Source organism: Hippopotamus amphibius, chromosome 2 (assembly GCF_030028045.1).
Source record: "Hippopotamus amphibius kiboko isolate mHipAmp2 chromosome 2, mHipAmp2.hap2, whole genome shotgun sequence".
Taxonomy (NCBI): Eukaryota; Metazoa; Chordata; class Mammalia; order Artiodactyla; family Hippopotamidae; genus Hippopotamus; species Hippopotamus amphibius.
In genome coordinates this window covers 84153387-84177397 of record NC_080187.1, presented here as the reverse complement: position 1 = coordinate 84177397, position 24011 = coordinate 84153387, and the positions used below count along the sequence as shown (strand labels likewise).

General features: G+C 44.3%; 1 protein-coding gene across 3 annotated transcripts in view; it reads right to left on the bottom strand.

The window, feature by feature from the left end:
* Positions 1 to 24011, bottom strand: part of SLC24A2 (solute carrier family 24 member 2) — a 233707-nt gene that overhangs the window by 38712 nt on the left and 170984 nt on the right. For all 3 annotated transcript variants that reach the window (XM_057722749.1, XM_057722748.1, XM_057722750.1), the window contains 2 exons: positions 5154 to 5252; positions 2028 to 2146 (listed from right to left, as the gene is read on the bottom strand). In XM_057722749.1, the coding sequence (XP_057578732.1) occupies positions 2028 to 2146; positions 5154 to 5252 (218 nt within the window). The remainder of the gene's footprint in view (positions 1 to 2027; positions 2147 to 5153; positions 5253 to 24011) is intronic.

Sequence of the window (24011 nt, the reverse complement as noted above, 5' to 3'; positions counted from 1 at the left end):
ATTTTTCGATCTTTTCCTTTAGCCACTCCCACCTGCCCCAGCTTTACTGAGGTGTAATTGATAAAAATTTTTATCTATTTAGGGTGTAGAACGTGATGATTTGATAAACATATACCCTGTGAAAAGCACAGCGAAGGAAACAATCACCAAGTGAAAAGGCAACCTATGGAATGGGAGAAAATATTTGCCAATCGTATATCCGATAAGGAGTTAATATCCAAAATATATAAGGAACTCATAAAACTCAATAGCAAACAATGGATACCTCGATGAAAACATGGGCAAAGGACCTGAATAGATATTTTTCCAAAGAAGACATACAAATGGCTGATAGCTATATGAAAAGGTGCTTGACATCTTTATCTTTTCCTTTAAACGAAGAAACTTTCTGTGCATGTTTCTTCAGGGAATAAAGGCAACAGGCAACAATTGGCAAGTGTTTTTCTAAAACATACAGCCTTTCTCTGTTGCAGAGTGTATCCCGGTGTAAAGGAGAAGAGCGTGCTGGGATGGATTTGCTGTAGTCTGGCTTCGTTATCAGCTCTTTGGGAAAATTCTGCCTAGACAAGCGGGTCACAAACTTTAGGGTAATGCTACTCAAAGTGTGGTTCCTGCACCAGCAGCATCAGAATCACCTGGGAGCTCAGGAGAATTGCAGACTCTGGGCACCACTCCAGACCTGATGAATCAGATCCTGAATTTTAACATGATCCCCTAGGAAATTCCTAAGCACATTAAAGCTTGAGAAACACTGACCCAGGGTGACTGATTAAAATGTGAGTTTGGGGCTCTGTGCCTTAGAAATTCTGATTGACTTCATGAGGGAGAGATCCAGAAATCTAATAAGCACCACCTACTTTTTGGTTCTGCCTACCTTTTTGAGCTACTGCGGTCCAGAGGCAGTGCTGCTTGGTGGAAATGGTACAGACACTGTATGTAGACAGCCCTGAGATCAAATCTCAGCTCTAACAGCTACAAACTAAGTAATCCTGAATAACTACTTCACCTTGTTAAGCTTTAGCTTCCTCAACTATAAAATAGAGATACTAAATGTCTATACCTTCAGCTAGGAGGATTAAAGTGATAATGTATTAAAGCACCTAGCACCAAAGCTGTGGCACACAGTACATATAAATGTTAAGTATTATAGCCATTAGATCAAACAGCTATCTAATGGTTGCAACACTGAATAGTGGACTGGGCCAGAGTACTGATTAATTTCAACTGCAGAGACAGGGAAGGCCAAAGGGGGCTAACTGAGGTGTGATGCCTGTGATTTCTCTACCTTAATCTTGATCTTAAAGACAGAGAAAGGATTAGACTGCAGCAGCGATCAAACTTTATCATCTATTAAGAGTCACCAGGGAGGGACTTCTCTGGTGGCACAGTGGTTAAGAATCTGCCTGCCAATGCAGGGGACACAGGTTTGATCCCTGGTCCGGGAAGATCCCACATGCTGTAGAGCAACTAAGCCGGTGCGCCACAACTACTGAGCCTGTGCTCTAGAGCCCGCGAGTCACAACTATTGAGCCCACATGCTGCAACTACTGAAGCCCACCCTTTGCAAGAAGAGAAGCCTGTGCATCACAACAAAGAGTAGCCCCTGCTCGTCACAACTAGAGAAAGCCCACATGCAGCAACGAAGACCCAACGTAGCCAAGGGAAAAAAAAAAATCATCAGGGAAGGGAGTTAAAAATGCTGCTTCTCAGAGATTGTTTCGTTGGGTCTGGAACGCAGGCCAGGAATCTGCATTTTGATCCCCAGGAGATTTGATGCACAAGTCCTCCAATCTCACTCTGAGAAGCAGTGGCTTAGAGAACATGTGTACTTATTAGATAAATGAAGAACTTGTTACATGTGGTGCCCTGGCTGGTACTGGGACATATACACAAGGACAGATGACTCCATCTGGTGTCCACCAAGCTGGGAGCTGGGGCCTCCAAGGAGAACATAGGTCTCTGCTGCTGAGCTGGAATATCGACACAGACGGTGGCCCGGAAGAGCAATGGAAAGAAAAGAGCCATACCTGAGCTTCCGCAACTTCAATGCTGTGGGAGAGATTTCCATTTTGTACAGGTTCTGAAGCATCACTGGATGGCGTCATCTCCACTTCCATGCTGGTGCTGTTTGGGAGCTCGATTTTTTCTGCGACATAATTTATGGAGTCAATGGGGGCAAGAGCCATATTGAGAACATCCTAAAATGTTGGGCCTAGGGAGAGGGTAGTGGTCTCGGAGGGATAATAAGACCCAGGGCTGGGGCTGTGCCAAATGGCAAAGGATTGTTACCCTTCTCCCCCATCCTTTTAATGTACTCAGCCCTCCTCCTCTCTTTAATAGCTCTCTGGCATCCCCTCTGGCCTGATGTCTGCCTTTGAGGGCCCTATCAACTCCCGAGACTAGGCAAACTGACCAACTCACCATTCAAGAACATGAGCACTGACATTTTTATACCAAAACCACACCCAATCTACACACTATTGTTTACACTCAGGACCACATCCCGCAGGATCTTTTCTTTTGTATTACATTCCAGAAAGGATATTTATTAGCTACGGCTGCAGGAGACTTGTATCCTAGGCTCTGCTCTGCCACCCTCGGGCTGTCCCCTCAGGCAAGTCCTCTCCTTCCTCTGGGCTTCAGGAACCTTACCCATGAGATGAGGGGAATCAGCTGGGTGACCTCCAAGGCCCATTTATCCCAGCTCTAACTCCCTCAGGCTCAGTGAGTAGATAAGTCTGCCAGGGCGTAGGTGCTGTGTGTAGGGCAAACCTGGGAACCTGGCCTTTTCAAATTACCTGGAGAATGCTACTCAGAACATTCCACACCCAGACAGCCTATTGCGGGCCAGGCAAGGACAGGGGCTGAACAAGTAATGGAGGTAAAAATCTGTAACCTTCCTGAATGAGAGGCGACATTTGGCTAGAGTGACTCCCATGTAATGGTTGAGCACTGGGACTCTTGGACACTGGCTATCTCAGACAGGCCTGGGTTCACACTCTGATTCTACTACTTATGCGGTGGGGCCCTGAGCAAGTGACTTAACCTCTCTGAGATGCAGCTTCCTCATCTGTAAAAACTGGGGTGATGATGACAGTGGAACCACCACTGCCGCTATGACTGACAACAACTGTGCGGTCAAAGGGTGCGCCTATAAAGATTACAGGAGAAAACACACACAAAGCTCTCAGCACACTGCCTGGTACAAAGGGAGCAAACAAGAAACATAAACTATCGCAATCCTCATCACAGCACCTGTCTTGCACTAGCAGATTTTTTTTTCAGGGCTCAGAGGAACACCTGCAGGGGATCAGTGATCAGGCACCACCGAGGTTTTCTGCCGTGATTTCAGTGAGAGGGAGATAGAAAGGGTTCCCGGGCGCTCTGGCAGTGCTGGGTCAAGTCTTGGGTTTCAGGAGACAATGCAGCTGTGTGCTTCAGTGTCAGGCCCGCCAGGAGTACCAGGATGCCCATCAGTATCCGGTACGGGCAGTCTCAGGCTGCTCACAGAGCATCAGAGTTATTTCTAGCAATTTCAGAAAAACGAAACTTCTGTATCACTGGTGAACTCTCACTAGAAAACAATTTGAGAGTTACATAAAACTTGTCGGGTTTGCAAGGACCTACTGTATAGCACAGGGAACTCTGCTCAAGGTTATGTGGCAGCCCGGATGGGAGGGGAGTTGGGGTGGGCGAAATGGATACATGTGTCTGTATGGCTGAGTCACTTTGCTGTGCACCTGAAACTATCACAACATTGTTAATCAGATATACTCCAATATAAAATAAAAAGTTAAAAAAAATTGTTGCGTTTGAAGGAGCCAAATTTTGGAAGTCACAGGGAAACATTTATGTTTATTTATGTATTCAGTTGTGGAATACAGAGGCATAAATATATTTAAATATGGAAAGCCACCGAAACTCAAACTTATTTTATCTTTCCATGCTTTCCGTAGTGATGATGTTATCTTAATGACGTTCTGCTGTGAGTGACTGCGTCTGTTTTTCCTGGTATGCTTGGTTCAGTTATTTAAACGAAAAAATACTAAGTACTTTGGGAAATATTAAAATTGTGCTTGGGGTGTCTGTTGGCTGAAGTGATACAACTTTAGGATCAGCCTTCTATGGCCAAATAACACGGGAGACTGGGTCCCAAAGCGGAGTTAAGACGTTCAAGAACAGACGTGAACAGATGAGAAGAAGCAACCTCCCAGACATGATATTTAGATTTTAGCTTCTTTCCTTTAAGTTTTTCTTTTCATACCCAGCAGAATCTTGACTGCTTCTTGGCCAAAGATTTTCCCTGAGCTAGAAGTCAGGATAACAGGAGAGGCAGAAACTCTTCTAAAGAATGTCATATATTTTGAGTGCAACCCTTGAAGTTTGTCTGCAGATAATTTTAGTCTCTTGGGCAATAGCATCGTGTATCACATAGATCCAGATTAGGGTAAATTTAGTCTGAATTTAGAATTAGAGAGCTACATTGGAGTCACAGACTGGAGATGAGGAACATTATGTTCCAAGTTAAAATAAGATGCCTGAATGTCACGATCTGGTCACACAGGAACTCAGAAAAAGTCAACCTAAAGAGACCCAGGCGAGTATTGCTGAATTCTTAAGAAAGGAGAGGCAGCATCCTCTTGCAGGAACCCTGCCGCTCAGTTCAGAAGTGACCAAGTGAACGACCTGGTAATTTGGTGGGGGTGCTGCATGCAGTGTCACAGGTATAAAATCTGGTTACCAGGCAAGAATTTCAGAAGGGGTCCTCTCACCTTTTGTTAAGCATTAAATGACAGGTCTGTATGTCCTCTTCACGTGCAATCCCTGAAATGAAGTGACTTTCTACTCTTCAGGGGAGATGCCTGGTTAGGACCTGGTGTAACTTTATTTTTAAATTTTTATTTATTTTACATGGTTCCTTAGAGAATCATTTCACTCTTTTTAAAGTTCCCCTGGGGGTAGGTGACATATTGTGTGTGTTCACGCCCTGTACCCATCAGGGGTAAGTGAGACTCTTCCTAGCACCCAGGAAAGGGCTGAGCTGCAGGGTTCTGTGTCTGCCCTGAGTTGGGGTGTCCACGCTAGGTCCTGCCTCTCTGCCCTCCTCCTCATCCTCCAGGAAAGGCCGGGGATGGCATTCTCCCCGTACTCACCCACGTGATTGGCAGCCCCATTCTGCCTCTCGTTCTCATCCACCTGACACTTCTTCTTGGCGATCTTGTGGAGGATTGAAGCCTTTTCTCGGAACCTCCCTGAAGCAAGAGAAAGTAATGGAAAGGAGGCAGGGTGAGAAGGAAGATAGAGAGGCTCGTGGCAAATGGCGAAGTGCTCGCAAAGCAGGCATGTGGCTTCCTCGGCGATGGTGCCCTCCAGCAGCAACCACTCTTTTCTGCCCAACCCAAAGGCCCTGTGACCTACATGAAGGGTACTTCCTTACCTTGTGGATTCTTCAGCCCAGTTCTCTATCTGAGAATCTCAAGCTGCCGGATCACAGATGAAAGGTTTAACCTAGACCTCTTCCCTCCCTCTCAATTGCCTACCAAAAAATGAAAGCACCAATCATCACCAAAACTCCCTCTACTGTTGAGATCCAAAGCATGTCTAGAGAAACAGAACTGCTCTGGAGGCATAGTCATTTCTCTGGAATTATATGCTCAACCCAGGACCTGCTTTTGACCATGGAAAGCCAAGCCCAGGGGTCCTGTAATTTGACTTAGGTTTTCAAACATTGATCTTAATTAACACTGCAATTTCTACAGGAGTTGGAAGCATGCATCACAGCTTTTCGAATTAGCTGAGTCAGCTGCAATTAGAGCATCAAGGAGGCAACTGATTCCTTTGGGGGATTTAGGGTAAAGGATGATCAACTAAGCGCAGCAGGTAATGTCTGTCGGTGATGAGATGCTTAGGGAAAGGTGCTGGAAAAAATACCATTTTCAAAGTAATCATTTTAAACAGCTGTACCACAAAAGTAATGCTTCATTTCTTCTCCATTATTGACATAATTAATGGGTAAATGCATGCAACAAGCACAGAAAAAAAGCATGCAAAAGTGTAGAGATTAGTGAAATATAGCACATTTTTCTTTCTCTTTTAATCCTTGATTCCCCCCGCCCCCAGGAACACTCAAGGTACAAAGGAGTCTCATTTTAAGCTGACTGATTATTGGCTAGATTCAGATATGATGAGTCCCTGAAAATATCACAGCTCCTACAATTTTCCCATGAGGAATTTGTGGTCGGCTGGGTCCTCTAGCAGCAAATTAGCAGGGGAGCTCATTTTGCTTTTCTAGTTAGACAAAAACCAAACCAAATCAAGCCCCCAAATGTTTGTCTTGGAGAGTCTGTCCTCCTAAGATGGGACATGGCAGGGTGGCATCCCTACCCCACCCCTTCTTGTGAATGGAAATCCTGGGGAGTGGTCATAGTGGTGACCTGTATGACTAGCTGGGAATGACAGAAGCTGTAAACTAGAGAGGGACCAGTTGACTTCAATGTGAAGGTGATGGGGGACAGAGCCCCTTCTGCTCATAAGCTCCATTAGCCTTAAATCTAGGTGCCCACTACCACAAATGTAGCCTCTAGCAGGTAAGTGCCTTAGTCTAGGTAATGAACGTGCACTGCTGGGCACACTCTCCAAGGAAGCAGGAAGAGGAACATTACATGGAGAAAAGTAGGTTGGTATGTGGCTTGGGCTTCATAAGGAATGAGAAATAAGGAGGAAGTGATGGCCATGATGTCCGTCCTTGAGGGATGCTGAAGGTCAGCATTAGGTTCATCATGCTGGAAGGTATTTTGAATTTGGCTATTTCTATTTAATCTTCGAGGAAAACTCAGGGAAGTAAAGGGGAGAGGAAAGAAGTCTGGGGACTAGGAGAAGGAGGAGGTAAAAGAGAATAAGAAAAATAAAGAAAGAAAAGAATAAGGAGAGAAAAAGGAGGAATTCAAGAAGGAGGAGGTAGGCAGGGAGCTGGGATTGATTGGAGGTGCCCAGGCATCATGGATGCAAGACACTTTCCTGGCTGCCGAATCTTATTTGGGGAATAGATAGATGGAGAACGAAGAGCAATTCTCAGCATCTGGCACCCTGAAGCCTAAAGAGGGGTGCTTCTTGTGGAGACAACCCTAAGTCTTCAAATCATCTGTTAAAAAGCCAAGAAGAGGAAAAGGGAGGTTCTGAAACTTTATAGAAGATGATGCCTCTACTAATAATGCCACACTGTGGATTCAGGGTCTGTCATTGAACTTAACACATTCTGCAGATCTATGGTCAAAAATTGCTATTTAAAAATTATATATAAAATAATAATAAAGCAAGAGAGCGTTCAGAAGAGAAACCAAATAAACCTGGGGAAATGAAACCTGAAGCAATCCAATCCAAGTAATGCTCCAAAGTCATGAATCATGGCGGAGAAAATATTTGATAGGAACCAGTTAGTTACATGCTGTGTGTGATTCCATGGATCTTTTCAGAGCTCTGATGAATGCCAGAGAGAAATGATAACCAAAGGGGCCCCAAAGCATGGAAGAGTTTGGCCACCCCCTCTGCCAGGAAACATCTTTCAGGACAGTGTTGGTCACTGTCACTTGTGGGCTGGTTTCCCCAGATTCTCTAAAGTGGGAGGATATGTTGGGAAATGATTCTAGAACTGGGATTTTGTAGGTTCTCAAACATTTTCACAGACCAGCGAGGGTTTTCTAGACTGTGTGTCACCCCTTTTCCCACTGCAGCAGCACTGCAGATTTTCTATGCTATTTAAAAGTGGGAGGGAGGGACCTTACTTGATTTCTCTTGGGGCTCAGCCCTTGGGCAGCAAGGCAAAGCTGCAGAGGCTGCCTGGGGAGCAGCTCTTGTCCACCCACCCCTTCAACTTCTTTGATACAACTTCTGTCCTAATTTGCAGGAACTGGCAGCCACTCTGCCTTGTGAGTGCTGACAATGGCTGCTCCAAGGCCTAAAAGGATTTTCCCTTTCAGAGATTACTTTCTAGAAAAGCAGCAGGTGAAGGCCCACCTTCAGAATTTAGCACACCTTGAGGGCTGTGGGGCAGAGACTCACCAGCAAGGCACCCTCATCTCAGCCCAGTGGACACCCCTGGGATCGGCACAGGGCACCTTTTGAGAAGAGCTGTGAGGATGAGGCTGACAGGACAAGAGTGAGCACAGAACATGTGATTCTCAAAGGGACCCTCTGTGTTTGGGGCTGGGAAGGCCCGGCACCTTCAGGACCTGTTCAGCCTGAAGCCACAAGCTGGGAGAGCACCTCGCAGGGCGTGTGTGTGTTGGGAACAGCACAGTATTGTGCTTAAAAGGGTGTGACTTAGAGGCAGCTAGGCCTGGGTTTACGCCCTGCCTTTCACACTGGCTCTGCTGGCTTAGAACTGGTAAATTCCTGAGTATTTCTCTGAGCTTCAGTTTTCCCATCTGTTAAACAGGGATGCTAATGTCTCACTCCTGAGTTAAATGCAAGGCTCAGGTGAGAAAATATGTGTAAAGGACTGATCACAGCACCTGGCATTGGGAGAACTTGGTAAATAAGAGGAAAAAGAAAAACAAACCAACAAGCAGCCCAGGGGTAAGGGTGACACAGCCCTGAACTGCTTTAGAGGAATCGTCGGCACCGTCTCGTCTCTCAATCCACACAGGTGGGGCTGGAGAAACAGCTGCATCTGACCCGATAGGGTCAGCATCCTGGGGGCCCTGTCGGATTGGTGTTTAGTTTTCAGTGAGTCCTCCAAGGTCAGCTCCAAAACCGATGAGGAGAAGGATCACTAAATTTTCCCAGAATTGAGAAGGTCAAGGTGAGGGAGCTGGCCCTCTGTGTTTTAAGCACTGATACCTTTGTGATCTTAAAGTGGAAAGATAGTGACCAGCTTTCTCCCATCACCTGTGAGGACAGAGTACAGGGAAGGACTATCGGTGTTGTACAGTGGATTTGGGGTGGCTCAAAAGAGCTTCCTGATGCACAAGGGCTTTACTTCCTTTGTGTCTCAGGCTCAGAATTTTTAAAAATGGGGATGATAAATAGAATACCCAGCTCATGCAGTTGCCGGAAGACTTCGTGGTTTGATACACATCAGGTGTTTAGATGGCCCTGACATACAGTAAATGACTCAGAAAGGGTTATTATTACGGAAGTGAATGCAGCACCTTTACCCCATAAATTACTGAAAATAAAGTCTGATTTTTAAATCAAATTGTACACCTTAAATATATGCAGTTTATTGTATGTCAATTATACCTCAATAAAAGTTCTTAAAAAAAAAGTTTGATATTTAAAATAGAATGGAAGCTTAGCCTCCCGTGCAAGAGAACTTGGCAGTAAAGGCACTGCTTCCATAGACTCTTTTAGGCATGGACTCCATGTTGGCAGAAGGGTTGACATGGACAGATCTAAGAAAAAACTGTAGCTTTGTGCCTGGGGATAAAGAACACATTTTTGAGCACTTTTCAAGGTGAGCGAAGGAGTGGTTTTTAACATAGTTTTAAGGCAACTTTAAAAAATATACTCTGTTGCAGTGTGAACCCTTAAAGTGTATTTTTATAGAGAGAGATATTTGTATACTTAAAATCTCAGAAATAGCAAACTCTGCTCAAATCGTGTGGCACCTACGTCAAAACCTAGTACACAATTTTAGTATAGTTTAGCTTGGTCTGAAATTTGCAAAAGAATACCAGCTGAGCGTCCTCAGGGGAGTGTGTGCTGAGTGGGTGGTGGGGAAGTGTGGGAGGAGAAGATCAAAGCAGAAGAATAAGTCCAAATTTTGGAAAAACGAAATTTGAGGAATCGAAGTCCTCAACCAGTTTCTCTGCCATAAAACAGAAGCTCTAAGCTACACCGCAAAATAAACTTTGGAGGTTCTCTTTACTCAAATGAAAAGCATTTTGCTTTCTGTTCCGCTGTTAATTAATGAAAACAGCCCCTGGAAATTCCTTCACATCTTTCCCGCTAAGTAATCAGCAGCACTGGACAGAAAACCTTTGGGCTGGAGGTCAGATTAGCTCCTGACTTCCATAGAATATTCTGAGCACCAGCAACACAGAAGAGACAGGACCAAAGAGATTTCTAGATGTAAAGGGAACGGCCACACACACCCCAGTGAACAGACCTAGGTTTGGGAGAAGAAAAGGGCAAATGAAACAGGAGGGAAAACTTAGTGTTTTTGAAACTGCGTTTGTGTTTTCAGTTCTGCCTTTCCTGTCTCTGTGTTTGAAGTTTATGGCTTGGCTTGCAGCTTAAAAAGCAAAAGGGTCCCTGAACTTTCCTCCTGTTTAACCCCAGGCTTTTTTTCTGGAAGCAGAGACACAGGTGGGGCAGCCAGGCCATCGTCCCCCTGAGAAGGCGTGTAGTGGAATGGATGTGGCAAACAGCAAATGCTGACCTTGGGGTCACCATGGGTTCCTCTCTTTCTCTCACATCCCACATGTTATCCATCAGCAAACCTGGGGTCTCTACTTTCAGAACATTTCAGAATCTGACCACTGTTTCCTCCCCACCCCCTGGGCCGAGCAACAATCCTGCTGGTCTCCTGGTCAGTCTCCTTTCCACCTTTACCTCTCTGTCCCCCAGGCTGGTCACATCCCGGGGTTCTTAGTGATCAGGCAGTCAGATCACCCCGCTCGCTCCTCTGTGCAAAAGTTTACAGTGGCTCCTTAGGTTGAAGTGAAAGCCAAAGTCTTTCCAATGACCTGAAAGATTCTGTCCAGTGAAGCTCACCTTGATCTCCCCTGCTTTGTCCCTTCCCCTTCTCTTAGCTTACTCTGCTTCAGCCACGCTGGCCTCCTTGCTGTTCTGGAAAACACCCTAGGGCCACGGCCTTTGCTGGTCCCTCGACCTGGAATGTTCTTCTCCAAGAGATCCACGGGCTTCACTCAACTCCTTCAAGTACTTGTTCAAATGTCACCATCTCATCGAGGCGGCTCTGAGCAGCCTGTTTACATTTGCAGCTTTTCTCTCCAGCACTTCCCATCCCCAGACTACTTTCTCGAAAGCATTTTCCACCATCTAATCTACTGTATCCATGTTGCTGTTGATGATCTGCTGCTTCCCATCAGCAGCTGAGCTCCACGAGGGTAGGGATTTTCATCCGTTTTGTTCACTGCCGCATCCCCAGCGCCCAGCGGGGCGCAAGCAATCCTTGCGTCTGTGGTTCCCAGGTAAGTTGATGAGGTTCTCACATGCTTCTTGTTGGCTAATGACCCACAGTAAATCCTTTCAGGTCCATCCCAGCCTAAGGCCCCAGCACGGCTGAGGGTCCATAGGTAGAGCCCCAGGAACTGTCTGAAGGTAAAGAGGAGAAAATGGGGCGGACCAGGCGTTAATGCACCTGAGGCGGAAGGCAGAGGGCCACAGCCGTCATCCCCCTCCTGCCCCTCCCCCACCGGGCTGCCGAGGCGAGCATGGGAAGGAAGGGGAGGAAGATGGAAGAGGAGGACCGGTGAGCACAGCGGGCCAAGCTGGGCTTTGGCTCCCCCTTCTCTATGGAGATACTCCTCGTTTGTCAAGGCCTAACCGAAGGCCAGACCAGAGGCTTTCTATGCTGATGCCCACGGCCTCCTTCCCAAGTGGAAATCCACCCACCATTCTCATGGCGCTTTGCTCCCCTGTCACAGCCCTTCTTTCAGGTTGCTGCCCGCCTGTCTGCTCTTCCCACCAGAGGGCAGGCTTCTCTGGGGCAGGGACCTGCTCTCCACCAGCCACCTGTGTATCGTTGTATCCCTCAGTAAGTGTCTTAGAATCATCTTGACCCATCACATGCAGTCACTGAGTTACACTGACGTTCTCCCTGGATTAGCTCCCCTGGGAAGTCTCAGCTTTTTTTTTTCCAAGTCAGTACAAGTCACAGGCTTCAATTCTGCAAATTTTAACCAAGCCTGTGCTATGAATCAAGTTAAGTTATAAGTAATAAGACCAGCTGGTGCCCTTGTAGAGTTCACAGCCTGGAGCCAGAGAAACAAGGACTTAAGATTCCTGCTCTGATGGGGGGTTCTTCTCGGGAGGGCATGGAAACTCAGAGAGGAGTGAAAGTTCTAAGATACAAGACACGACCTAGCAGCCTGAAGGAATAAACACCTCTTGCACTCCACAAACTGTCCTCATGGGGCAGCTTAATAGGATCTCGCCTGATTTTTATTCTTAAAAGCAAAATATTAAAAACAATAATCTCGTCCTGCACAAAAACAACATAGAGTTTACTTATTTATTCTTAAATCTACTTTTGAGGTACAACCTCTAAATTATTTCTTTTAATTTTTGTGAAGCATGTGAAACCACTTATTATAAGGTTACATTGACATTAATGGAAATTAAACTAGTATTGTAATAAAGTAGTTTGTAAAGTGTCTTTAGTAAATATTTTGTGAATGGACCACATAACAAAGATGAACATAATTTGATTAGTTATATTTATAGACATAATCATAGGACCAATTTCTGTAATACGAACATTTACATAATTGTATCTTAGGTGGTGGCTAAACCCATCATATAATGAAATGAAGCAGCCTGATTTCCTTACTAACGCTTTTAAAAATAATTTCCTGTAAGAATGACCTTTTGGAGTCACAAGTAAAGCACAGATGTGTCCACATGTGAATTGGGTCTATCATCTCTCCTAATGCGGTCACCTGATCATTGGAAATATGCCTTCCTGAATATTTTGAAAGATTTCCAATGTGTTCAAAAGTTGATATCTTAAAGGTTGAAATTTTGTCCTTTATCCCAGTTTCCTGCCTTTTCAGGTACTCTGCCTAATCAGTCTTCTTAACTTCAATCCTTCCCTTTCCCCTCAGTATATAATCCTGCTTAAGTCTTTCAACATGGCAACATATCTCTTGACTTCAGGTTTACCTGCGGGCACTGCTCTCTCTTGCCTTCTCTTCATGGCTAAGCCTCTGGGAAGACCAGTCTGTGCTGGTGCCTCTGCGTCCCCTTAGGGCTTCTTCGGTCCCTTCTTAACTTTGCATCTGCCATTTGTCAGCACTGCTCCACTGAACCTCCCCGCGGCTACTTTTCACCTTCACTTGCCTGGATCTCTCCGTGGCATTCGATATTCCTCACTCCCCTCCTTGAAATCCTCTTTGATTTTCAAGGACCCCCGAGAGTGCCCCTTAAGTGTCACCACTCCTCAGAGCCCCCCCTTGCTCCTTCTTCCCCACGCCTCACATTCCCCCAAGGGACCCAAGAGACCACTGCCTGAATAGTGACGATCCCATGTTCAGAGCGCTGGCCCAGATCCTCTCATCCGATGGACTTCTGAGTATCTTCACCGAAAGTCCCTCTGATGGTTAAACTCAACATGCCCCAAACGTCCACACATCATCTTCCTTCCTAGGAAACTGCTCTTCTGCTTGTATTTTCTATTGGTGATTACCTCACTCCTAGCGTTTTCCAGCCATCTTAGGGGTCCCCCTCTCCCCCATATCCAATTAGCCGCCAAGTCCTTTCGAGTCTACCTTTGAACACTTTAGGTCCATCCTCTCCAGCCTGGATGTTGGTTACAGCTTCTTACTTGGTCTCCCAGCTTCTAATTGCAGTGCCTGCCTGCCTCCTTCTAATTTACCCTTCATATGGCTTGGAATGCTCCACATTTATTTGCTTGCCTTACTTCTTCTTAAAGACTGCTTCAGGCATCTCATCTTTCAGGAAGCTTTTCCCGAGTCCCTTTCCTGGGCTGGCAAGGCACCTTGGTACTTTTCTCTATCACAGCCCTCTGACACCTATCCTGTCACAGCAGTTATCATAGAGCCTCAGAGGTGTTTTACTGACCCTCTCTCCAACTGGCTTGTGGGCCCCTCAAGGCAGGGATGCTGCTTTTCATCTGTGCCCCCAGGACTTACTTCTTAGGCTGGTCATCAGTAAGTGTTTATGAACATAACAACATTAACACAAACAACAAAAGGAATCTTGCGCACGCGTTTATGTGCGTGTGTGTGTGTGTGTGTGTGTGTGTGTGTGTGTGTGTGGTGCTTGGAGTTCTTGCTGTATGCAAATCTATTTGAAGTTTACATTCTTTTGCGGGGGAGAGGAAGAGGGAAGATCCAGAAACACACTGCAGGAAACTCACCAGACTCTCTTCTTGGTTAATGTTGTGATTAAATCTCCAAAGTCTAATAGTATTTACAGTTAATGTTTGTCTATTTTGAGATTCTCTTTAAAAAAAAAAAGATAATCCAATCAAGTTCAGGCAAAATTGGAATTTTACAAACCAAAAAACTCGCAGCGGGTATCAGATGGCAAAATACGATGTTTCAGGCAAGGAGCCAATTTACTGACCTTGCTGAGGCTGACATGGCTTGAGAGCTACTGTTCTTCAACATTTTGGGTCACCTGTTTTATTATTTTAGGAACTTAATTTTCAGAACATTTCTATGTCATATACACAGATACAAAGGGCTCACACACAAACGTTCTCAAAAGGGTTTGTCTGATCTCAGCGTTGGAGTTCTCAGCCAGGGAGGGGCTGCCGGATAGAAGGTTTGAACGTCTTCTCCCTGCTCCCATCCCTTGCACCCTATGGATATCTAAGAGAGAAGTGAATAAAGAATCACTTTACCAATGCAGGCTTCAGATCTAAGATTTGCCAGCATCCAGCCCCACTACCACCTAAGAGGTGGAAAAGAGCTCCTCGAGTCAGTTTGTCAAAGCCCATATCTTGGGTATGTCTCTCTGCAAAGGGGCTGTGACATTGATGTATTCACTGGGGCAGAATTTTGATTTGTTCACAGCACTTGGCAAATAGTGGGTGCTCAATAAATATGTGTTGAATGGTTACTCTGACTTGTATATAAAAAACAGAATGTAACAAAACAGTTCTTCCTTATGATGAGCTTATATATTACCCAGTTATTTATCTTGATGTAAAGGGAAAGATGTTAGATTTGGCTAACATTTATTCTGTAGCAGCCACAGTTCCATGTTCCCCCATCCTCTTCTGTCACCTGGATTTCATGTGTCTGCAAATTGTCAATTAACTTGAATTATTATGTTCTATTTTTTTGAATCCTCAACTTTACATTGTAAACTGGTGCCTGTAAATCTCATTTGAAATGTGGGTTTGCAACAGAGGTGCCGGCACCTGCTGCGGGTTCTTAACTAAATGGGACTGAAGGCTTAGTGGCCCGTGACTAAAACGAGATGATTCAGCTCATTTCGGATTTAATCAAAAGAGAAACTTACCATGCTTAATCGAACATGCCAACCTCCTGGTATAGCAGATTCCCACTTTTTTTTTTTTAAAGAGAAAGTTGCATGGGGGTGGGAAATTATATTACTAATTTATAATAACAGTATTCAAGTTTGACTGATGAAGGCGACTTAACATTTTCAGCTCTGGGGATGTCAGAAGTAGACAAAAAAAGCATCCACAATTTGCCTTCTGCTGTCACTTAACACGTTCTACATATGCAATGTGGCAAAATCTGCCTTTACTTGCCAGGTCCAATCTTTCTGCTTTTACTGCTGACAGTTTAGGTCATGAAAATAAGATGCAATGAAGTTTGCAGAGCTGGATGTATTCTAACGAGAAGACTTCCTTGGTCCTGGTTTTCAGGAAGACCATGGATTTACCCACACAGCTGGTTTGGTCTTTCTGACAGCTCTGATGACTAGCTGGTTACTTTGGTTATGCACACGCACTAGGCTGCTGTCTTCCTAAGATCCAGCCCCAGGGAGAGACTTCTAAGAATACATCTCTAAAAAAGTAATGTGGTTAATAACTGGTGAGTTAAATCTGTTTGTTTTTTGGAGAAGGCTCAGCCTTAACAGAGAGCATCTGTTCAAGTGCCCAGAAGAATCGTCCGGTTATGGAAAGTTTGGACTGAATGAGTTAAACCATAAACCTGGAATGAATGAAACATAACATGGTGCTGGAAATGGTGTCTGTGCACGACAGAGGGTCCCATCATTGGTAATTGGAAGGGAGATAGGTAACCTGCAGTGTACTTCTTGGAGTTTCCATAGTTAACTCAATGGTCTTGAGTTAAGAAGGGCACATGCTGCGGTGGAAATTGGACAGTCTGTGTGGGAGGAATTGCCTTGTCATTTCATTTGGAAAGGACAAAGACTTCCATCTGAACTATACCCTGGCTTTCACTCAACTTTGGTAAAACCTCAGGTTTCACAAACAAGTAAACTGAAGGTAGTTACATTACAAAAGCTTATCTGCTTTGTAATGAAGTCATTTTGAATCTCTGTTCAAAGGACTTATTCAAATTTGTTGTTTAAGGCTTGCTCCTTCATTGCTGGTGGGAGTGTAAATTGGTGCAATGCCTTTGGAGGGCAATTTGGCACTATCTTCCGAAGTTTGAAATGTGTGTGTCCTTTGATCTGTCATTTCTATTCCCAGAAATTTATTTTATATTTTATTTATATCTTCTATTCTGTAGAGTTTATTATATGGGCAAAGAAGAAGCTCATATAGCACTGTAATCACTAAATGAACAAAAATGGAAATATCCTACATCTTCATCCACCGGGGACCAACTGAACCCATCAGGGAAGAGCCAGGCAGTGAAATATTACACACCTGTTAAGAAGCAATGAGGAAAGTAAAAAAGTGCTAATATGGAAACATCTTCAAGATATATTAATAAACAAAAGCCAGGTATAGAACAGTGTACAGAAGAAAAGAGAATATGTTAAAAAACTGATAAAAGTAGTTAACTCTAAGGAATGAATAGAATCTGGGGTAAAAGGGGGACTCACTTTTACTTGTCTTTCCTTATGTAATGTTTGCTTTTCATCTCTGTGCATATATTGTTTTTATAATAAAAAAGAACAGTTAATTTGCAATTTAAAATTTTTACTCTGGTAAAAGTTTGGATTTGTAACTAAAAGAGAATAAAAAAATAGAATATAGGTTTTTTCTTTTTTTGGTGGGGTGGTGGTGGTGTTTTTTTAAGGGTCTGTTCCACAGAAACTATCTAATGATATATTTGCTGTATTAAACCACATTAATAAAGAGTTTGGCTGGGAACTGGATCAAAGAATACACAAGCCTTTTATTTCAGATGCTATGGCCAGGAACCTGCCTACCACAATCTTGGTGGCAGCTTAACCAAAATGCAAGATCAAGTTTTCAGAAGGTTAATCTTAAAGGCAAACCGCAAAGCAATGTCTGCCATCACACTTAATAAAGGCACTGGGACAGCATCTTGGACATGGCACAGGAAGGGGCATCAAGGTGTCCACCATCTGAACATCCTTCTGATGGAGGCCTCCTTGGCTTCTCCAGAGAAGGTGGACTGTCTGAGGCAGGCCATCCCATCTTTGGCCATGTCTGTAGGAAAGGTCCTTCTGTGCTGGACTGAACCCTCTCTCCCTGAATTACAGAAGGCTGATCTCCTTCCCCAACCTTCCCCACTCCCAGCTGGACTCAAGAGGATTCCCCAGACCTCCCTTCTCCTGGAAAGACAGATCCCACTTTATCACTGCAAACTGACCATGGGGCAAATCCCAAGAAAGAGGCTCTAATAAGAACCTCGAAAACATTGTTAGGCTGTTCCCATCCCACACTCCATCCTTGTTCACGTCAGCAAAGCCTCTGGGTCATCCGTCACCATCGAGATGCTTTTCACCAAGTGGCTCTGAAAATTGGTGGCCTGACTCAATCTCCTAGCCCCGCCATCAATAAATCTCTTATGTCCTTAACTTCTTCTGTGAACACTGTCTTTCGTTCCAGCTGAAACATGGCTGTTTCCTCACGGCCTCTTTTCTCCTGTGGCCCTTGGAAGTGACGCTACTGGTCTCTAAGTGCCCCTTCCTCACCACTTGGAGACCATTTCTCCTTCCTTCTTTGAAGCCCAGGCTAATAACCTCTACCATCTTTGCCCCAAATGACTTCCTAGTCACCCTTCCCTCATTCCTGAAGATACCAGAACCCAGTTCACTCTTTTTCTCTCCACCACTACTCGTGTTAGCACCCGTGGTAACTTTACGTGGGTGAGCCCTGCAACATTTGGCTCCTCGCTGCCCTAACCTACTCGCTTCCAGCTGCCCTTTCTTCCAGCTCACTTCATCCATCCACTCCTGCAGTTAGACCTTAGACCTTGTCACTAGCAATAACTACCACATCCAAACTCCTGATCTGAAGCATCTCACATTCTGTCTATAACTTTGTCTTTCTATTACAACAATTCTTTGATCTCATTGGTCAATTCATTGATGCCATCACCTTTTCATGCCCCTCCTTTAGAACAAGTTCTTCACTTGGCTTCTGGGATGCCATTCTCTCCTGGTCCTCTGCTCATTCTAGTCTCCTTTGCTGGGCCTCTCCCTTCTTCCCAGACCCAATACTTTGGAATCCCCAGGTCTCAGTCCTTGGCTTCCTCTTTCCTACTGATTAGTTAGGTATTCTTATCCAGTTCTGTAGCCTTAAATGATACCTATATTTTATGATTTTCAAATTTACAACTATAGCCCTGACTTCTCTCCCAAGCTCCAGACTCCAAATCCACTTTCCCCACATCTCCATTTGGATGTTCCACAGGCATCTCAAACTTAGCATGAGCTCTCAATCTCCCTCACAGAGCTTGCTCTGGTCTCAGTCCTCCCCTTCAACACACAGTTATATGAAAGTGATATTTCTCTGTTGTGGAGAGATTGCAAGTTGCCTATCAATGTCTATTTCTTTTTTATTTCCTAATGACATAATATGTAAATTATTAGGGACAGCAAATCATCCAGCTTAATATACTACATTTCCAAGTTTCCTTGAACTAGATGCAGGCATGTAACTGAGTTCTGGACAGATTTTACTGGGAGGGTCTAAAGGGAAGGCTCCTTAAAGAGAAGATGAAACAGCTGTGGAAAATAATTTTGGCCTTTCCTCCTACTGGAATATAGATGTAATGGCTGGAGCTGTACTGGCAGCCATCTTGGACCATGAGGTGACCTTGAGGTTGAAAGTCATATATTAGGATGGTGGAGGAGAAGGATGGAAGGAGTTTGAGTTCTGGATTATTGTGAAGCTTCCATATCAGCCATGTACAACTTGCCTCTGGACCTCTTTTTCTTGAAAGAGAAATACACTTCCATTTGACTTAAGCCACTGTTAATCTGCACTTTCTGCTATAAAGAGCTGAACCTACCCTGCTTGATATATCAGGATATACAACACACTCTCATCCATTTAAAGCTAGGATTAAAATATAATGTGAAGGCCACACATAGCACCAAGGACCTGTTTTAGGACTACATTTTCAGAGGATACCTCTTGGACAATGGAAAATACTGTTGAATAGTATTCCAAAATTCAATTTCTTTCTGAAAAAGAACTGGAATATTTCACTGCAATTAAGAACATCAAATGACTGGCTAGACTATGTAACCTTAGGGTGCTTCTGTTTCTTTGAAATAATGTGGGTTTTCAAAACTCAGCCACATGACAAATTGAGGGATCCATGATTCATATAAGACATTATTAGTTTCTCAGCTTGGTAAAAGGGTTATTTGTTGCCATGAGACTAACCTTAATTTCATTAAGGAAAAGATTATTATTATTTTTGCCCTTGATATTACAACAAACGTTTTTATCCTTATACAAATGAAGAAAGATTGACTTTTTAAATAGTGGAGAAATTGCTTTTCTAGAAATGGCTTCTGTTAAATGGCAATGAGTTTAGGACAATACATTGCATGTTTGTAAAGTACCCTTAGTCAGGATTGCTGTTTACCTACCTACCTACGTGTCTCTATGAATGTTTATCTCCAAAGAGCAGAAATGAGTAGTTGTATATACTGCCATTGGTGGAAAGGCATCTCTCCTTTGAATTCCTCTGTTCCATCAAATGTTTGTTTTCTTTTGAACTAACTTTCTACATTTTCACTTAAAGTAACTTTAGTAAGGAAGCAAAGTTCAATTTATTGAAGATTTTCCAGAGTGATAATGGTATGAAATTTGGGTATTTGCAGATGAGAAATAAACTATGGGTTATTTATTTTTTAACTGAAGTATAGTTGATTTACAATGTTGTGTTAGTTTCAGGTGTATAGCACAGTGATTCAGTTATACGTATATAAATATATATGTATTCTTTTTCATATTTTTTTCCATTATAGGTTATTACAAGATATTGAATATGGTTCCCTGTGCTAAACAGTAGGTCCTTGTTGTTTATCTGTTTTATATATAGTAGTGTTAAACTATGGGTTATTGACATTAAATGAAAATTGGAGTTTGCTCTTCCAAGAATATTCAGTCTCACCCCATAAGGAGATAAAGGGATGGCTGCCCATGGAGGGGAATCTGAGGTCACCAAAAGACTACCCCTGGAGTCACTTGCTTGTATCCCTGGAAATGTCTCATTACAGAGGGAAATAGTCTTTGGGAGGAGTGAAGCTCACGAATCTATCGAGTTTAGGAAAATGACTCATACAGGGCAGGTGCTCAGCTATTACGAAGTGAACACACAAGGATCAGGAGGCTGATAGAAGAGTCATCACCTCGGGGAGCAGGAACAAGGTAGTGGAGACATGGCCTCTTCTGAGAAGCCTGCCTTCACTTCCACTGGGCTCCCCTGGCACCTCGTGTCCACCCATCACACTACTCACCTCTCTGCCCGCACCCCCCGCTAGAGCGTGAATTGCTTAAGAGAAGCACTGTCTTTAATCTCCACAGGCCCTGCGCCCAGTCTAGGGCCTGGTCCATATTGAGCGCTGCTGAATGAATACGTTAGGGAATGAACGAGTGAGTCGACAAAATTCTGATTGGCTCAGGGTGGGAGAGGAAGTTGGGTATGGCCCAGGGAGCTGTTCCAGTTTAGGTTCTGGGCACCTGAAGACAAGGGAGGGAGGGAAAGGGCTCTGAGGGGAGGGGCAAACGTTACAAAAAAATGTTATAATTTTGTCTAGTGTCTGAGAGTCAGTAGATTGTTCTATTAAAATAAAATTTTAATGGTAAAGTGTTCAAGCAGGGGGGCCATGTTTCAGTCAATAGCTCATTGTCATTCTTAACCTGTGGTTCAACTTCTCCCATGGGCTGATCTCCATCAAAACTTTCTTCCCACTCCCACACTGTAGCCAACCTGAACTGTCCAGTTCCTCACACCACCTTGCGGAGCAGCCACAGTGGAGCCGAGACGGCAGGGTGTGGGCACGCCACAGTCCTGAGTTCAGGTCCCACACTGCAACTTACTACCTCTGAGTCCCAGAGCCAATTACTTCGCTTCTCTGAGTCTTAGTTTCCTCACCTAATAAAATACTTTGGGCTTCGGCTTTCTCACCTTTAGTAAAATCTTCCTGTGTGACCATCACAAGGATTAAATGACATGGGATATATAAAGCCCACAGCACAGAGCCTGGCAGGGAGGAGGCACCGAGCAAGGGTTGGTGTGGCCCCTGATTTCATCCCTCTCGCAGCCTGGCTGGAACTTACCACTCCTCCTTCCCCAATTTACCTTATATTTACTGATCCTTTAGGACCCAGGTCAAAGATCACCATCTCCACAAAAATGCTCCCCCCGGCTGAGAGCAATCTTTCTTCCTCCTGTAGTCTCTTATCTTTTTCTGAACACCTATGGTACTTAGCACTCTCTGGTGGCTCAGTAATTGCTGTGTCTTATTTCTCCCTCATATGTAAGTCCCATGGGGGCAAACTGCCCACCTGCTAATCTTGTGCTTCAAGAAAGCACCTAGCAGAATAACCTGCATATAGTAGGTGCTTAAAATAATGACCTGAATATGTGCAGGACAGTTCTCTTTATTTAGGAAATCGTCACACAATTTCTCTTAGGATGGGGAGTGGCATATATAATCCATCTTTCCATTTAATCCACTGTAGAGAAGAAAAACAGGCCTCATTGCAAGCAGTAGCTGACCTCATACAACATCAGAGAATTCTCTGAAAACAGTTCCAAATAATGACTAGTCACATGGGCAATGACAATAAAGCCTGTCAAGGGCATCACATTGCTACAGTTGTGAAAAGAAATGCTCAAATGAAGGTGGATATTTCCTGAAGGCTATACTAGTCCCTTATTGCCCATAACATCTTCATCTTTATTATATGTCCTTAAATTGTACAACATGGAAGTGACATAAATCAGTTATTATTATTTTCAACGAGAGGGGAGAGGCCCTTAAGAATCTGAAGAAGTCACGTATGGCTGTTGCCAGGTCTGAGGTTACTGAGCTGGCTCCGAGTCTTTTAGATGGGATCCCAGGATTAGGTTTAAGCCAGGCCTGGCTTGTCATGGAGGCAGCTGCCCAAGGGTGTAATCTGAGGTGGCTGGATGGAGACCTCCTGTTCCCAAGTATCCTTTCTATGAGTGCCTGAGTGTGATTGCTACGTGTTTAGAAAACTTTTGTATCTTTCAGAGGTTCCTATTCTAGGTGAAGGATAATGCCTTAACCAGTATTTCTAAAGGAATTCCACAAGAGGCTCCATGGAAGAATGGGTCCCCTGACCAAAAGTCTGGGAAATGGTGCAAACTCCACTCTCCTATACGATTTATTACTATATGCTGCAGTCCACAGGTGCATATTGAAGGCTCTGACAAGTCACATGGTAAAGAAACCCATTTAACTTAACTCAGAAGCTCTCCTGCTTATTTAACTACAAAATCAAGCTTGCCTTCTTTGTTCCCCCCAGATTGCTGCAAAATTCCTAGTGACATGATCTGAAAGCAGTACTTCATAGAACATGCTTTTCAAATGCTCCCTTAGCTACTATCAGCTATTGCTGAAACAGGGATGCATTTTCAGCCAGGAATGGGACACAAAGGGACATGCATGAAGGGATGGGGCATTAAAGGTGACCCGCGAGGACCCCCAAAGACAATTTCACAACCTTGCTAAGGGCTGGTCAGGCTTCTCATTCCAGATATTATTTTGGTTTTGTTTTCCTGCCTAGAAAGCCCAGCTGTTCGATATCAAGTGGTATCATCAGATTGGAAGTAGCATTTTTGCATCTTCACGTGATCTTGACTTTGGTGTGGGGAGGAAGAGAAAGGGAGCACTCGGATGGCAACATTTGCTCAAATAGATGTGGAAAGAGGAAAGAAGGGAACAGTAAGGAGAAAATGGGGCAACTGAGCCAACAGGGAGGCAGAAGCAGCTCTGGCAACAGGAAGCTAAGGGCAGAAGGCAGAGGACAGGATGGAGTCAGGAAAGAAAAGTGAGGGGGTCGTGGCTGCTCAGGTAGAAGATAATAAGCCCACTGGCTGCCCAAGCCATGAAGCTGAGGCTAAGGGCTGTGAGATGCCTGGAAAAGCGATCGAATTATGAAGTCAGTGAGTCCCAAAGCTTCGGCTTTCCAAGCCAATCACCAAGAAAAATCAAAGTGGTTTGAAGACATGGACTAAAAATAACAGCTGGGACAGGAGCCTTCCCTTAAGGGAAGGGGTGCTCTTTCTATCCCTGCGGAGGTAGGATACTGATTCTTATAGGTAGCTTTCTGTCTTTGCGGCTCTCACTGCCCCGGTTGTTGGGAGGACCCTAGGCTACAACTGAGCCCAGTCTGAGATCCTAACTGTGGCCTGCTGCTTTAGAGAACATCACAGTGGTTAACTGAAAGCACAGAGAGAGCAGCAGAGAAGGGCCCCGGGTGCTGTGCAGAAGCCAGAGTGGGGAGGGTTGGGAAGGGTTTCCTTTTACCGAGGCTGTCCGATGTTCTGCTTCCTGCATGCAAAGCCACTAGGAGATCTTTGCCAAGCTAAGGCAGCTCAGAAATACTAGAAGCTGAAAACAAGATATGCAACACTTTTGGGAGCTTCTCTCATGTTGAAGGATAAAATTAACGGATTCCCCTTCTAGGGTACCTTTCATTTCTTGTCAGTATCAGTGGAAACATCACATGAAAACTCCAAATGTTTTCATAACTTACAAATATTATTTATTAGTCAAAAGGTGGAGGTGTGTGTGGGGTGAGATGGGGGATAGGGCAAGGGAACAATTCCCTTTACAAGAACGCAAAATTTTCAAATGCTGTTCCATGCTGCACTTATTTCAGGAAAGTCATTCTGACTGGCGGAAGGCTGTACTCTGGGACAGAGCCTGGAATTCATCAGTAGTTA